Source organism: Dromaius novaehollandiae, chromosome 3 (genome assembly GCF_036370855.1).
Source record: "Dromaius novaehollandiae isolate bDroNov1 chromosome 3, bDroNov1.hap1, whole genome shotgun sequence".
In the NCBI taxonomy this organism is placed as follows: Eukaryota; Metazoa; Chordata; class Aves; order Casuariiformes; family Dromaiidae; genus Dromaius; species Dromaius novaehollandiae.
In genome coordinates this window covers 112,143,765-112,159,813 of record NC_088100.1, presented here as the reverse complement: position 1 = coordinate 112,159,813, position 16,049 = coordinate 112,143,765, and the positions used below count along the sequence as shown (strand labels likewise).

Below are 16,049 nucleotides of genomic sequence, written 5' to 3'. Positions count from 1 at the left end.
TTCTCTCTCCCCGCGGCCGAGGGGTGTTGCCGCGGCTGGCGGGGCGGCGCCGCGGCTGGCGCGGCCGGCAGCGGCGCGGCCCCGACGGCGGAGCAGGGCTGTGCCCCATGGCGCTGGCGGCGGCCCGCGGGCGGGGGCTGCGCGCCCTCAGCCGCCTGCTGCCGCGGGGCCGGGTCGTGTTCGCCGCCCGCCGCTGCGCTGGTCTGAGCCCGCCCGGCGGCTACAGGGCCTGGCAGGAGCGGGCGACCCGCGACCCCGGCGGCTTCTGGTCCGAGGTGGCGCGGGGGGCGCTGCGCTGGGACAGCCCCTTCCACACAGCGTGCGAGGCCGGCCCTGCTGGCGACGGCGCCCGCTGGTTCCTCGGCGGCCGCCTCAACGTCTCCGGTAAGGCCGGCGCCGCGGGCATCCCCTCAGCCCCGGCGGCCGCTTCTCCGCCTCGCCGGGAAGGGCCGCCGCGGGCCCGGGGCCGTTGGGGCCGCCCGGGTGGCTGTGGCGGTCGTGGCGGGGGCGGCCGTTGGGGCCGTTGGCGCCGCCCGGGGCTGCAGCAAGCTTCCCCACAACCCGCCCCCGGGTGTCCTGTCAGCCGGAGACCGCCGCGGCGGCCCCGGGGGTTGTGCTTGGACTTTCCGGAAGGTTTGCCTCGCAATATCTTGTGCTCAAGCCTCTCTTTGGGGGAAGAATGAGGAACTCGGTTCAGTAATGCACTTCACTGGAGGATGGTTTTCAGTGCCAGCTGGGGAAAAACTCAGCGGTGTTATGAAATACTTCAAACTGAGGAAAAAATCCGAAGCTGCAGATAACCCTAAATAGGCCCAAATAACCCTCACTCTGCCTTCTCCGGTGTAGGCATGCTTGTGTGGCATTCTCTGCTCCGACACTGTCCCTGAAATCACTTCTGCGGAAAACGTTATTACAGCAAATACTTTTTCTGTGTTTAGAAACTGCGTAAAGGCTAGCGAAGCCCTTCTGAGACCTGGGGTGACTTTGTCAGCTGGAATGCTGTATGCACTCTCTTGACTCGCCTGTGCCACGCTTCACCCCAGGGGCCTCTCAGGCCACCCAGTGGGGTGCAGGATGCTGCTTGGTCACTGCCCACCTTAGATGCAGCTGGCAGCCCTGTGATGCCAAGGACTCTGCAATGCCAGTGCAAAGGTGAACCAAGGGAGAATGGTACAAATCCCGCTGTTCATCTTTTACAGAGGAAGCTGCAGTCTTTTTTCTGTCTTAAATGAGAAACTGATCTGGGTTGTTTCTTCCAACTTCATCACTTACATGAAGAAACAGAAGATATATTGTTTTGTTGTTTTGTTTACAAGGCTGTGAAAGGCAAGAATATCCAAGTAAGGGAGAAATGTCCTGTGAGTGTGCTGAGACCTGCTGTGAGCACATACAGCGTGAAGTGCCGGCATCCCGTTCAGAGGTCTTGCTCTTGCTTATTTGCCTTGGTCAGCGCACGTGAGCCAAGGCGATCATGTAATGTGCTATTCGACCTGCATCAGGGAGGATCTAGGAAAGGCAGCGTTTCTTTAGGTGTTTGGGCTGAATTTTGCTATATTCACAGTAATGCTGTTGCCATAGCCTATGTTGCAGTTCCTGCAGACAAGGGACAGGCAGATGAGGTGACACAAAGAACTGAAGTTGCCAGGCGGAAAGAGTTCAATTTCTGCAGGACCCAAGAACTATTTCAAACAGGCTAAACATGAAGGGAATTGGAGCCCAGGCAGTTCCCTCTGACAGTCCTAAATATCTCAGTTTCTTTCTGTCCCCATCTGGCCTGACGTCTTTTCTGTGCTGTGGCCCAGCTTCATCCACTGGAATGAAGCCCCAGCCCCTGTCTAGGGTATAACTTGGCGGTAAAGTCTTTAACAAGGAGGTATGGTTTTTAACTTCATTTCTCATTTCTGGGGAGAGTACTTGAAACACTAGGCTGTTGTTCAGGAATGCAGAAACTGTAACATCTCTGACCACTGTGTTTCAAAACAAAAGAGCAAACCCTCCTCAGGTCTTCCAAAGAACATAGCCGAGCATCTGCCCTCAAGGGAGGATTCCCAGCTGTGGAACCCAAATGAAGGAAGGTGTGTGCCTGGCCCTGATTCCAGCACCCAGGATCCAGAGAGAAGTGAGATTTTAGCTAGGCTTCTGTAACAAGACTTCAGTTATTCCTGCTGAGAGGAAGATCCTGGCTGAGCACAGAGACTTTTGGATCTGTTTCCTTTCTCTGGGCAGTGGGGCCAGTACCTTGTTCTGGATCCCACATAGGCCAAGTGTCTAAAATCCAGATATTGCTGGATCCCAGTGTTAGTTCATTTCTTGTGTCTGGTTCTTCTTCTGCAGGCACTAAATGCCACTACTGAAAGACAGATGCACTGAATTAAGAGGTTTTCCTGTTGCTGTTTTTTTTCTTTTAAAGCACCAAAAAGATGAGTAGCTTGATACTTGGCCACAGCTGAATGACTGGTTTTCTCCTAAAAGGCTCTGGTTTTGTCCCTTGATCCCTTGATTTGAACACTGACTGTGGAAACATGGAAACTCTTCAGGTCCCTGTTCCAGAACATCCTATATTCCCCTCTCCAGACATAGCTGGATTGTAGGCAACTGAGAAAAACTACTGCTCTTTGCTTGGAGAGACCTCACAGTAGCATTTGCAGGAAGTGTGAGATTTGGGCCTTGTGGGTTTATTGCAATATAGCTTCTTACCAGGAAAAGACCCCAACAACTTACTGCACTTCCCAGGCACCAGGTTCTCAAGAGCATGTCTCATCTAAATAGTTTCTATGTGCTTCTCCAAGCACTGTCAAGAAGGCAGGAAGGCATATGGAAAACCCATTACAGTGTAGCCATAAGGGGAAGGTCACTATGTTCTCTTCTGTAAAGTGAGTGAAAGGCACTTGTAAGAGCAGGAAGGAGTTAATCGTATTTGGCCTTGATTCACCTGTGAGTTCTTACTGAGCAAAGAGCTAAAGCTCACACTTGGCTCAGCTGGGGCTTACCGCAATACAGATTCTCACTCAAAGCTAGTACTGCTGCTCGTGAGGAAGAAGTTGCTGGGGAAACGAATCCATGTTAATGTGATTTACTGGTAGTGTGGTGCAATACGTAAGGGTATTGCTACAATGAGCTTGGAGGTAGGAGTTGCTAAGGGTCCCACACCAAAATGCATCTAATTGCCTATGAATAGATGAAAGAGTGCTTGTAGGAAACTGTATAATAAATGTTTAAAGCATTCCTGATGAGAGCATTTGACCTCCTGTATCATACTAAGATGACATGAGGAATTGTTTTACCTCCTTTATAGTATTTCTGCAGGAATTTTCATTAAAAAATAAAAGACTTTAAACAACAAAAGAGCTCTTTTTTTTTTCTCTTGTGAGATTATATTTTTGAGATTGATGGTTGTTCTCTAATGAAATAAGCTGAATTCTGAGGGAATTCTACCTTCTGTCCACGTTTAGGGACTCATTCCCACCTTATGTGTAGTATTGTAATTCAGATTTGATCACAGAATAGCAGAAGCAGACTGTAGCAGGCTGTAGTTGGAGGGAGGGATGTACCTCCAGGAGGTAATTCAGCCTTCACATTTTAGGAGGTCAAGCACACAGTTTGAGACCTTTCTCAGATGTCTAGATGAGCCGGACTCATACCCTGTGTTGCTATCTGTATACACTTCCTGACTTCTTAGGCCTCCACTGTAATCTGTGAGTTTATGCTAGATCACAAAGTTTTAGATATTTTCATTTAGGTGAGAGATTCAGCTCTCCCATTATGCCTGTGGGGGGAAAAATGTTTTTCATGAGCTCTAACTAGAAAATTCAAATGACGCAGTGCTAAAAATGCAAATTAAGAAAGACAGTCTGTCAGATTTATGTAGTGAAATGTTCTTCTGGGGAGGACATCATCATGGACAATTCTTCTTGTCTTTGTGCTGTTGGGAGTAGGGAAGAGATTTTCTGCTGGTTTACGCACAGCTCCTTAGGGTGTCAGTGGAGCTGAACTGACTTGAGCTGGCCAAGGCCTGTTATGAGGTTGCCATCTCTAAGGCAGCTGTACTGATTTAGTATAGTATGTTACTATGAATATGGTAAAGGACACTTTTTCCCAGTGTCATAAATGAGTGTGTGGCTAGCTAGCTAACAGCTGATGTTTCATCTTATGCTTATTTGCCTTGCATATGATTAGGCTTTGTTTAAACCTCTGTTTTCTTACAGTGAATTGCTTGGATGAACATGTCCAAAAGTCTCCGGACAGAGTGGCTTTGATTTGGGAGAGAGATGAGCCTGGATCTGCAGTGCATGTTACATACAGGTATGCCAGCCACTCACAAAGCTTTATAATGCCTGGCAACATTGTGGGACTGGGAAAAGAACTGCTTCTCTGAAATCCGATGTCCGTGAAACTCTGCTTTCTTCCAAGGTATTTCAGCACTTCGGACATGCAGCCACAGCATTGCTGCTGGGTTGTTGTATCATAATGAGATAGCTGCTGAAAAATGGACTCATGTTCCCACCCAGAAATGCTACCCTTACCTTGGATTCTTCATGGGGAGGTCTTCCTGATCTTAGACACCTATGTAATAAATATATTGCAGGATAAGAGGTACAATGGATGTAAATAAGTGACAGTACCTGAAAATTGCAGAGTCTGATCTGGCATCTTCTTCTGGTCATGGCTTTAATCAGGCCTGCCTGTGGTTGCTTTCTGTTTTACTGGGAGCTTTCAGGACAGAAAGACTTTGTGCTTTCCCCTGCCTTATGTTCACATCTGCCAGTTAGTTTTGCTTGTAGGGGTGTCCATGGTAAAAGTTTGTGAGCAGCTTTCAGTTTCAGAACAGCAGCAAGTGTGTTGGTGCAAACAGCAGCTTGTGTTGTTGGTCAGTAGCATGGTGCTGAATCCTTGCTGGAGGGGATTTGAAGTTCCCTGTATTTATCTTTCCCATCCCCTGTGCACTTCAGAGCAACCTTAAGGCTGCTCTGAGTGATGCCTACTAGTGACTGCTGCTACAGGTGCTAGGGTTTGCTAGAAGATGGCAGCCTTCAAACATATTTCTCTCCTCCATGGTGTATGTATACCTTCAGTGATAAGACAGGCCTGCCTGCAAAAATGCCTTCTGCATTGCCATATTTCAGCCTGTGGACCTGGGAGTTGCAGTGACTTGAAGACAACCTGCCCACCCTAAAAGTTGAGCCCATCTTTGTGCAGCTGTGCAAAGACATGATACATAGCAAACAAAAAGGAGAATATCTAGGTGAAGGACAAGTTGGCAACGTCTGTTTTCAAATTCTGAGAGCCATGTTCCTGTTTCTGCCTGATACTGGTGGTACCTGTGGTGAGATGTGGCTGCATTCTGGTGATACATTTTATCAAGAGAATTTCCACAAAGTGGAAAAACAGATTGCCTGATTCTGCACATCTCAGTTAAGTCAGGAATAGCTGTGCTGAAAGCAATGGTATAATATGGCTCTGTGCAAAGAAAGAATCAAGTGTTTTGTCTTGAAATAACAGCCTCGTCTATGGACTTTGGACTGCATTTTTAAAGGTTTTAAACTGAGCAGTAGGGTTTTCCAAGGCATATTGGTACTGACCTCCCTTTGAAGCTGAGCTTAGTTGAAAACCTTCTGCAGTAACATCTTGTTTTGTCTAGAAGTTTTGTTGGGGGAAGTATATCAGAAATACAGGTGGCACAGAAATTGTGATGCCAGTTCAGTAATCCTCAGTGAACCTTCTGCAGTAGGATCATCTCTGCATGTTAGCTTCGGTGCAGGACAGGCCCTGGGTGAAGGCTGGAGTCATGAAAGGGATATTGGGTATCAGGAAGACCTAAACTCTGGTATCTGATCTCTGCTTCTGTGGCAGACAAAGCGTTATCCTATCTTTAGGATTTGGATGCATCGTCAATGGGACAAGAGCCTTTAGCTCATGTGCTAGGAAGGTAAACACTTTAATTCGGTCATGTCATCACTGACAAGCCTTGAGGAAGATCCTGGAAGCTCAGCTTGGACATATCTAGGGCTTAAGTGCTAGGTAGTACAATGCACCCATTCGCTCCATTATCTGCTCTGCAAAGCTGGCTGGTGTGAGCATTTTCCTCATGTTGATCAACCTTGTGAGGCATGAGGAAAGATAAAGCTGCTGGTGTGGATACTCTCCCCACTCCTCTGGGGAGCTGTCAGTGGCAAGCAAACAGCAGAGTGTTGGCCCTGTTCCCACCAGAGCCGGCTAAGGAAGCAAGCTGCTATTCAGGAAGAGGGCTGGAATTGCTTCTTCCTCAAGGATATGTGCTTGATCATTTGGCAGAAAGGCCTCCTCCATGCACTAGCTAGAAATGCAGCAGGGTTTGAAAGTGCTGCCCCAGCTTACTCAGTCTCGGGAGAAGTAAGAGCCTCTGTTTGCCTCTGCTACCCCACTAACTGCCTGTCTTGCAGTGGACAAAGAGCTGATGAGGCTGTGCTGTGAGTCCTGCTGCAGTCATGCATGGCTGTCAGCCAGGCAGGTTGTGTTTATATGACTGGGTTTAAGTGCTGCTTCCCAGAAAGAGAGTTCTAACATCACCTTATTGGCAAAGATACAAAAAGCAGTGGGCAAAATCTTTCAGCTTTGCTTGAATGGTTATTGCTACTCTTACCAGCTCACCTGTAATACGTACATATCTTCTTATAAAAGCCTCTGCTATAAAACTGAATTGCCTCTTTGGAAAATCCTCCCCACTCCTTCCCATTTGCCTGGCAGCCCAGAGTTGCCCAAGAGAGAGGCACTAACCTGCTGGAGGGCTCCTGGCTCCTAGGGCAGCCTCAGCACCTCTCTCCTGAAGCAGGGAGGATGGGTTAGCAGCTTTCATCACGTATGTTTGATGTAGCCCAGACATTGGAGCCATGGTTAGGTGGCACGAGAGCATCAGTCTGCTCAAGTCACTGGTTCACACCTTTTCTCAAATGATCTCTTTCAGTACTGAGGTTTGTCCTGTCTCTCCAGCCAGTGCAACTCAGCCTTTTGGGAAAAAAAGTTCTCTGGCCCCTCTTGTTCTTTTTTTTTCCCTAGGAATTTCATTTTCTGTCAAGTAGAAATTCAGCTAAATTTCAAATTGTCTCCAGTTTTGAATGAGAAGGCAGGAGAACTGTTTTTTTCCTGCTCTGCAGCAACAGATCATGCCACTGTCCTGAGCTTTGGTCGCTGCAGCCTGCAAAGTGGGGAGGGATCATGCCAACCTTTGGCTCCCTGGAGGCCAAAACACTGGCATCATCATCATTGGCAGGGCACTGGTAGATAAAACAGTAGATAACCTGAAGGAGTGCGCTGCTGTCAGCGGCCAGCTGAATTTGTTGGTGGAAGTGTCCAACCCAGCGCTGAGTGTTTTGTCCTGTTCTGTGGATGTTGTCAGGGTCTGAAAGCCTTGAAACCCTGCAGGGGAATTCCCTGAGATGTTGCTGAGCCTAGATTTTAGTGTGCTTCATTATCAATTGGGTATATAAGCAGACAGTTCATGGCTGGAGCTGTTGGATTACAGCCTCTATAAACCCAGCAGTAGGGAAGGTTAAAGGCAGCAGGTGAAATTGCAGCAGACCTCCCCCTGACTGCAGTGGGGTTATTTATTCTCTTCATCAGTCCCTTGTTTACCACAGCCTGCATGGCTTAGCCACCTGCGAACAAGTGTTACCTAGCACTGCAAAATCCTGTGTACAGAAGCCCAGAGGAGTGAACTAATGATGCATGCATGGTAAATATCCTGCTAATTGGCTGAATCTCTCTGTCAGCTGTCAGGATGGGTCACAACTTTGTCAGACTGTTCAAGAGCAGGTGACACATCGGGGTGCAAAGGAATTGCACTAGCACAGAAACAGCGCAAGAGTCCCTCTCAGAGGGAGAGCTGGGAGGCAGATACAGACTGAACTAGTCGTCTGAACAAGATGTGGCTTTATGGAAAGGGATATTGCCAATGGGAGCCATGCAAAGAAGACTTAGGCAGCAGTAGGCATGAGCTAAGCTGTTTTCAGGAAGAGTTTCAGGCTGGGTATCAGCAGAAGGGTTTTAATTTACAAAGAAGCTCACTGTGGTGCAGAAAAGCTTGTGGGAGAGGGAACGTTCAAAATGCGAAGTACAAGTTAAGGAGAGGAAAGCAGAAGCTAAGGGGCCAGGAACTGGGATCCAGAGTAGCTTTTCAACATGTGAGGATGAGACGTGCAGAAGGGTAATGGGTGAGCACCTTTGCCACGATACAGCTTCCTCTGTGGTTTCCTCTTTCCTCTGGTGGTTTCCCAGCCAGAGCTGAAACAGTTGAGATTGTATCAGAGACTGCAGCAGAGATGGCAGTTCTGAAGCCATGTGGGTACTTGTAGGTTGTGTAATGTGAAAGGTTTCTCAGTGACAGCAAGCTGTTACCCATCTTTCCAGTGTTGGCTTCCTAAGGTGAACTTGCAAATAAATCTAGCCAAGGCTTATAGGCCTACCCTATCCAAGGCAGCTCTGGGGACTTTTCACTTCCTCACCTGAAAATGTTTGCAAGGGCTTGTCCTCGCCTTGGCTTCAGGATATCTGAAGAAAGGCTGGAGGATTGTGGGAGTGGATTTCTTGGCTTAGCAATTGAACCTATTGTTAAAAATATCACATTGAACCCTATATTTTTCAATTATTCTCACTAAAATGGAAAAATGTTGAGGTGAAAAAAATGTATGTTTTCTCTATTTAGCAAGAAGTGAGGAAAATGGAGGGCTAAACTGAGGGACTGTTCATGGAAGCTGGTGACTAGGTTTGTGCATTATCCTTGTGGCTGGAGCACTGATGCCGGAAGGAGAGATGGGGTCTGAATACCTACTGTGTTCCAGAGGATGTGAACCAGCGTCTTGAGCAATAGTGCCCTTGGCTCTGTTGATATGAGGTATGGAGACAGGCTATGATCTTGGCTGTTTCTTAGTGTCTCATGTAGAGCAACAGCTAGGAAATCAGATGAAGGTGCTAGGCTCAGAGATGCCCAGATCTGGGGTGGTATTTTTTTTTTTTTTAATAACTAGTTGGTGCAATTGATCTGAATTTTCAAATAGTTTCAGCCTGATCTAGACTTTGTTTCCAGGAAATAAACTGTTCACTGCAAGAAGTACTCAACCCAGTCTTAGTGCTGAGACAGCAGAAAACATGGTTTGTGCTGAAGGTATTTAATTAAAAGCATACTGTTAAAGGCCATATAAAGCATTAGATGAATTAGCAAAATATCTAGAAACACTGTGCAGAAGGCTGTTTCCCAAAGAAGGTTTTGATCCATTTTTTTTCATGTAAAAAGAACTGTCTTCCTTTGTTCAGAAAGCTGCAGGCTGTCTCACTGTGGTGAAAGGTAATATCAGAGTTCTTAGAAAAAATGTTTCCGTCAAGCATCTCTAAAATGCCTCAGAGAACGGCCATTTGTTGGTTTTACAGGAGTCTCTGTTTCAGACATTGAATGATGGGCTTCGGAAACACAGGCACCACTATATCTGGGAAGGGAGCTGGGAGAAATATGACCTGGTAGTTTCTGAATGGAGATGTCATAAAGATAGGGAGAGAAGCACTGTAGCTATTAGATTATGGCTTAAACAGAAATATTGGCCTGAACAGTGATTTGCTGGTTTTGCTGAAGGGCCAGCCATGCAGCCCTTGTGCTTATAAGTGATACTGTGATAGCTGAGGAAAAACCTGTATAAAATGTGATCAGTCTGTAGAATGGAACAGTGTTAGCACTTAGAATCTTGTTCATGGGCAAAAAGAGCACAATCTACCTATATAAAGGCAAGAATTTATTCTTAGTACAATTGAAATCTTAACAGTCTAATCATTATTAGTCCACATTAATCATTATTAGTCCAGATCTACTTAGAAAGAATAATAAATAGTTAAAATTGTTTTACACACACTTTTTAGTTACTACACCTTTTCCTGGTGTTGTGCTCACCCTTCCACTGCTCCTTTGGGTTCTAGGGCTGGTTGTTTCCTTCTAATGTTAGTGGGGCTTTATGCTGCGTCATCAGCTTTTGGAGTCCTTTGCTGGTAGGAATATGATGTTCATGCTGATGGTTTCTCCTCCATCACTCTCGGACCCACTTGGGGTAATTTTTATATGTTTGCTACCATGCTTTTACACCTTGCTCTTTCTTCATTGGTCTGCAGATCCACGTTACATCCAAATTTACTATATATGGTAGCTTTTATATATGTTAGGTCCTATTTCTTTGTTCTCTTTGTTATCCCTAACACCAATTTTGTCTAGCTCCAGGTCTGCATTTCTTTAACTGACTTCAGGTGAGTTGATTATAGCATGAGGTCTCCAGTGCCCCATCTCTTGTCATCCCATGCTTTTATCTCCAATTCTCAGGGCCCCCGTTATCATACCAGGCTTCTATTTTTCTATATACATCATTATATTAGAGTCATAAAACCATGATGGTACCATAGAAAGATAAACAATAGTAAAACAGATTAGTTATAGCCACTTGGTCAATTAGAAAAATTGCTGTTACAGCTAAACCAAGTAAAACAAAGCTGTAGATAGGTCAAGAAAGGTTCAGGGAGAGCAAGCCTAACAAACTTCATTCCCGAGGCCTTGAAAACTTGGTGCAAAGCCTGTGACCTGTTCCTAGCAAAGGCAATGCTGTATTACAGGACTATAGGGTAACAACAGGAGCAGACTGTACTTTTCATGGAAGAAGATCGTTACTCAGCAGCTTGTAACATGAAATGGCTACGTGAAGGGCTTGTTCCAAAGCTTGTGGAAATGAGTGGGCAATGGATCAGGAGTGGCCCAAGACAGCAAACCCAGGACTAGCTCTGCAATGGGGTAGACTTATGTGCAATTCAGCTTCTTTCTGCTGATGTTCCTGGTGGTGCTTATGGAGGGCTGGCTCTATTTGTAACGCTCTTGTGCATGGCATTTACGGCCTATCATTGTGTCTCCTACACCTTTGGCAGGTGTGTCACTGGGTTAAGACCGTGTTTCCCTCTGAGTTTGGAGATGCTCAGTTGGAGTGGGTAAATTAGACCCATCTCTGCAGAGGTAGAGTGAGACCAGAGTTGACATGGATCTTTTTGACATACTGCCATTTCCTAGTTTGTTTTGGCTGTTTGCTTTTTGCCTGATTGCATTCATGGGAAATCCATATTTGGCAGCTATTTCCCTTCATACCTACAGTACAAAGAATGGATCAGACTTCTTGTCCATATTTTTAGTTGAAAGGTACTTTTTTCTGAAAGCAAGTTCAGAGTCTCCTCCACTTGTCATTATTTTTACATTCCCTGCCTGTGTTCATTAACACATCAGCCATGTCCCTGGCTTTGCTACTATGTCCCATGTCTATGCTTTGTTTTAAAAGATCCCTTTGTAGTAATGCAAGCCTTTTGGGTCCAGCTGGTTGCTGGTTCTCCATTTCTCAGTTCTACCCTGATACTTTATCCACTAAAGTGGTCCCTGTATGGAGTCCCACTGCTCAGCTCATTCCATTTACCCTCACCCTTTAAAATTTGTTTTGCAGAGGGGCTGTGATCTGTTGTACATTAACTGGCTTTGCAGTTTCTCTGCTTTCTGTGGTCAGAAAGGCTGGACACTTCCTTTATTTCCAGCACATTTCCTTCTCCAGCAGCTGCCCCACTGAGATCCTTCTGTTTCCCATCAAGCTTGCATTCAGGAAGCCAGGGCGCCCCATCCCTGGGGCGCTCAGTATGCCCAGTCCCTCTGTCAGTCCCAGGTGGCTCTCTTCTCCATTTCTGCAGAACATAATGCCCTGGTCGGCACAGTCTGCTTCGGTGAGTGAATCGAAATTGTTGGCAAGTGCAGGCAGGTGGCACGACTTCCAGCATTGCTTTGGATTTTGCCTTTCTCTCTCTTCTTGTGGTTTGGAGAAGCAGTATGTGTCTGCTCCAAGCCTCTAGCCAGCCAAGCTCTATCCTTTACGGGAAAGGCTAAGGCCTTTCAGGGTTTTTTACTCTAAATGTGCTTCTTCTACCCTTCCTTTGTGCCCCATGCTTCAGTGCAGGCACAACCCAAATGAAGATGCTTTGGTTATCACTGTCCTACAGGCTCCAGGGTGACGGTGTCCAGCTCTGTTCGGTGTCTGGTGTATGTTTGTGGTAGATGAGCCTTGCTTCTGACACAACATGCTTTTGGGTGTGGGCGGGAGAGAGATCCCTTCTTGTGCAAAGGCTGCCTGCATTAGGTGGCATTGCCACAGTTTTTCTGCAAAGGGCTGGGCAGCACAGGGTTTCAGGCCATTCAAATTGCTCCTTGCTCTTTTAACCTTGCATGATGGAGTGATGGCAATGCCAAGTTTAGCATCTGTTGCAGGCGGGGAGGATGCAGTTCTACAGAGCAAGCAAAGAGTGCGATGAGTCTGTCTCACCCAGTTCTGTGTGACAGTGAGGTGTTCGGTCAAACCTGCGGGCTGAGGCAGCATCCCTGCAGGATGCTTATGCCATCCTGAGACAGGCACCTAGGTTAAGTCCTGGAAATGCTAAACTGCTAGTGTGTACTCATCACCTGTCTGTTAGATAGCAAACAGTATGGAAAGGAGTAAGTGAGTCAAGGATAGGACTCTTGACACAGCATTTCTACTAACTCCCTTTCTTGATCTGGAGAGGAAATGTGTGTTGCTGCTATGGAAGCCAGAAGACATGCCTGGTGCTCAGGGATCTGTGGATTTCTTTGACGAAGATCTTGGCTTCACTTTCCCTATTGGCCCCTTCACCTTTTTGTCCATTCCCTCATGTGCTCCACCTCCAAGGGAGCAGAGCAGAGCATGACCTTCCCGTTTGGGTCTTTCAGAGCACAAGGGAGAAGGCAAAGCAAATAGATCTGGGGATAAATACTTGGGCACATGTAACGACTCCTTATTGTTTATCGGCATGCTCACACATTCTCATTAAGCAAGTGTTAAATTGGGGTTAATGATAAAAACTGGTGGAGGCTTCTGCTATCAGTATTACTGAGTCCTGACTAAGCAAGTGAACCACCGAGTTGTTCAGAAAGGACGTGCTAGCCAGAGGTCTCTTGGCATTTCTGTTCAAGAGATGTGGTTGCAGGTCTAAAAGCACTCACATATTTTTCCATTGCAGATAAGTGGCTTTTATTTTGCTTTCTCACAACTGCCTACCTGGGACTTACTTCACTTTCTACTCTCTACAGTTGAGCAGCAGCAAAGTTCGATTTTGTTCTCTCTCTTTTATATTTATCTAGGTTGAGATTTTTCCCTAATGCAGCATCAAATGAATTCTGGACAAGAGAATATGACCTTTTAGGACAAGAAGCAAAAACAAAAGTGGGAATTCATTATTGTAGGGAGTTGTTCACTTCATGAACTTCATAAAAGTAAGCAAAAAATACAGCTAACAGACTGCATATTTATTTAGATAGTAAGAATATGCACTACTGTGTTTATAAAACACTTGTAAAGAGGTATTAAACGTTGTGCTTTAGAGACTAAGCCAACCTCTAATTATAAGAGCTAAGGATGAAATTTAGTGCAGGGGAAAGACACTTGATATCTACCTCTTGCAAGGTTGTAACCTGTCTTGTGGCAGCTGTTACTGGCTACTGGCAGAGACTGGGCCATACGAACCTTGGCACTGAGCACATCTGGCCACCTCTGTAAGTTATTAAGTCTTGTGCGTAAAGAATGATCTATTTAGTTAATGATACAGAACTACTCTTAAAATAGGTAACACAAAGTGCTGTGACTGGGATTTGAGGCTGATTTTCCTTATCTTCAAAAAATGGCAGGGAGATAGTATCCCTCCAGTCATCACTGTATCTTTCTCTATGTCTGTGTTGCTTCTTTGCCCTCACAGTGCAGATTGGATTTTATCCTAAACCAGTTAGATGCCAAGTTACTCTCAGCCCATGGTTTTGTTGTGATATTTCTGAAGTGGAAAACTTGGGGTTTGCCTTTTTCCAGCATTTAGAAAAAGAAACAGAACAATTTTTGGCTGATCAGACATATTTTATTTTATTTTTGGTGTAGCCAGTAATTGAAAAGTTGCTTTGATATGCAGACCCCCAAAATGCATTTGTTTTTCTTAGCTTTTGTGCTGGAGTAGCTTGCAGACCCCCAAGCATCCGCAGATCACAGACTGAAGATGACTGTGCTGGGGAATAGAAGATATTTCTCTCTTCTAGGCCCCAATACTCAGTGAGCTTCTGAACCCAGATAACAATTTTTGTTCCTAGAAGACTCCGAGACTCTTCTTAGCATCAGTAAGTGGAAGGCTCTGCTGCCTTCTGTGAGGGTCAGCTCTTTCCTTGGTATAAGATCACTCCTTGCCTGGCACTGCATCCTGGACTCACCTGTCTTCTGCTTGGAGTCCTTCCACTGTGAATACTGAGTTGTTCAGTTCATGCGATATGACAGCATCTTCATCTGAGGCATGGCTGCAATCGTGTTATCCTTGGTGCAGGCATCAGAAAACATACACATGCAAGTCCTTGTCTACAAAGTGCATTTTTGCTCCTTAGAGGAATGTTTCTGCTGTTAAGTCAGCATGTCACAGTGGTAAACACTGTGAACTGAGCCTTTGTTCCTGTTCTCAGTGTTCTTGGGTTTCTTTTTGTGAGGAAGTAGTTGTGGTTTTATTCTTGTGGCAGCAATATCTTAAGTTCTGCTGGACTGTACTACTTTGTTAGATGACGGGGGAAAAGACAAACTGACGAATTCAAACTGTGCATGATCTAGTTGTTGATGATAATCTTGTAAAATATGATTCACACAAGTGTCTCAGGGCTTAATTTCGCTTTTTTTCTTCCCTATGTATGCAAATACTTTCCTTACCCTTGTAATTTAGAAACTACTAGTTGTAAAGTGTTTCCAGCGGTTCCCTGACATAAAGGAAACAGCACTGGGCATCTTTTGATGAGGACTTCCTTTTATGTTTATCTCACAAATGTTCCCAGTAACTTCTGACTGAGCCTCATGAGCTCGTAGGTCAAATGAGTGGACAGTGACTTTTGGAGGCAGAAGGGCAGCCATGAGCTTGCTGGCTGCTGTACCAATGCCAGAGCCTGTCAGTGAGGGAAAGGGAGGTTCCTCTCTTGAGCAGTGGCTGCTCCTCTCACCTGTTCATCCTTTTGCAGCTAGTGTGGCTCTCTGTCCCCCTCTCCTTCCTTCCCCAAGGGAAGGAGCATTCTGGCTCTGAATAGGCCCACTCTCCTTTAAGACACAAAAGTCAGTGTGCCTTATACTGCTGAGGTAACAATGTCCAGAGGTGGTCACAATGCCTCACTTAGTCCAAGTTCATCCTTTTTTGCTCCCCCATGTAAAACAGGTTGTGCAATCACATGACAAATTGCTTCTGTGCTGCAGGGAACTTCTGGACATGACTTGCCGTCTTGCCAACACCCTGAAGAAATACGAGATACAGAAAGGGGACAAGGTTGCAATCTATATGTCTGTGTCTCCCTTGTCTGTGGCAGCTATGCTGGCTTGCGCCAGGATTGGTGCCGTTCACACTGTGGTCTTCGCTGGATTCAGCGCAGAGTCCTTAGCCGGGAGAATCACGGACTGTAAGTAGATGCAACTGGGGAACAAACCCCTTCAGACAGTGCTCAGCACCCTCCAAGATGTGCTGTTATCCAAATTCCACATTTTCTTGATGGAAGAGGTGTGTTCTCAGCTGGCTGGATAGTTCAGCAGTCTATGAAAAGTACTATGAAGAGCCTTTTCCTTAGGGCTGACACAGTATCCTCTGGCCTTAAAGTACTTTATAGATTGCTTAACATTAACAGTCTGCTCTGGGTTCCTGCCAGACAACAGTAAAGCTAGAAGGAAAACAGGAGATTTTGGAATGGGCCCTGGTTTATGCTTTTACAGTAGAATTGCAGTGTTTCTCTGATATTCATGCACAAAGCTAGTTCTGCAGCCTATATTGTGATACTGCATGTACAGCAATGAAGTGCTGGCAACTTGGCCCCACTCTGCTAACCACTGTACCAACATACAGAACTGTTTTTTAACCCAAAGCCCTTGTAATGTGATTAAATAAAAAGTAATGCTAAAAATACAGCAGAGATACAAAATAGCAAGTGGCCTACATCTTACCAGTTGCATCTGTTT

At 45.9% G+C, this 16,049-nt stretch overlaps 1 protein-coding gene across 1 annotated transcript in view; it reads left to right on the top strand.

Moving 5' to 3' along the window:
* Positions 1-16,049, top strand: part of ACSS1 (acyl-CoA synthetase short chain family member 1) — a 43,143-nt gene continuing 27,094 nt past the window's right edge. The window contains exons 1-3 of the mRNA XM_026104227.2: positions 1-384; positions 4,206-4,302; positions 15,300-15,499. Of these exons, the coding sequence (XP_025960012.2) occupies positions 108-384; positions 4,206-4,302; positions 15,300-15,499 (574 nt within the window). The 5' untranslated portion in view covers positions 1-107. The remainder of the gene's footprint in view (positions 385-4,205; positions 4,303-15,299; positions 15,500-16,049) is intronic.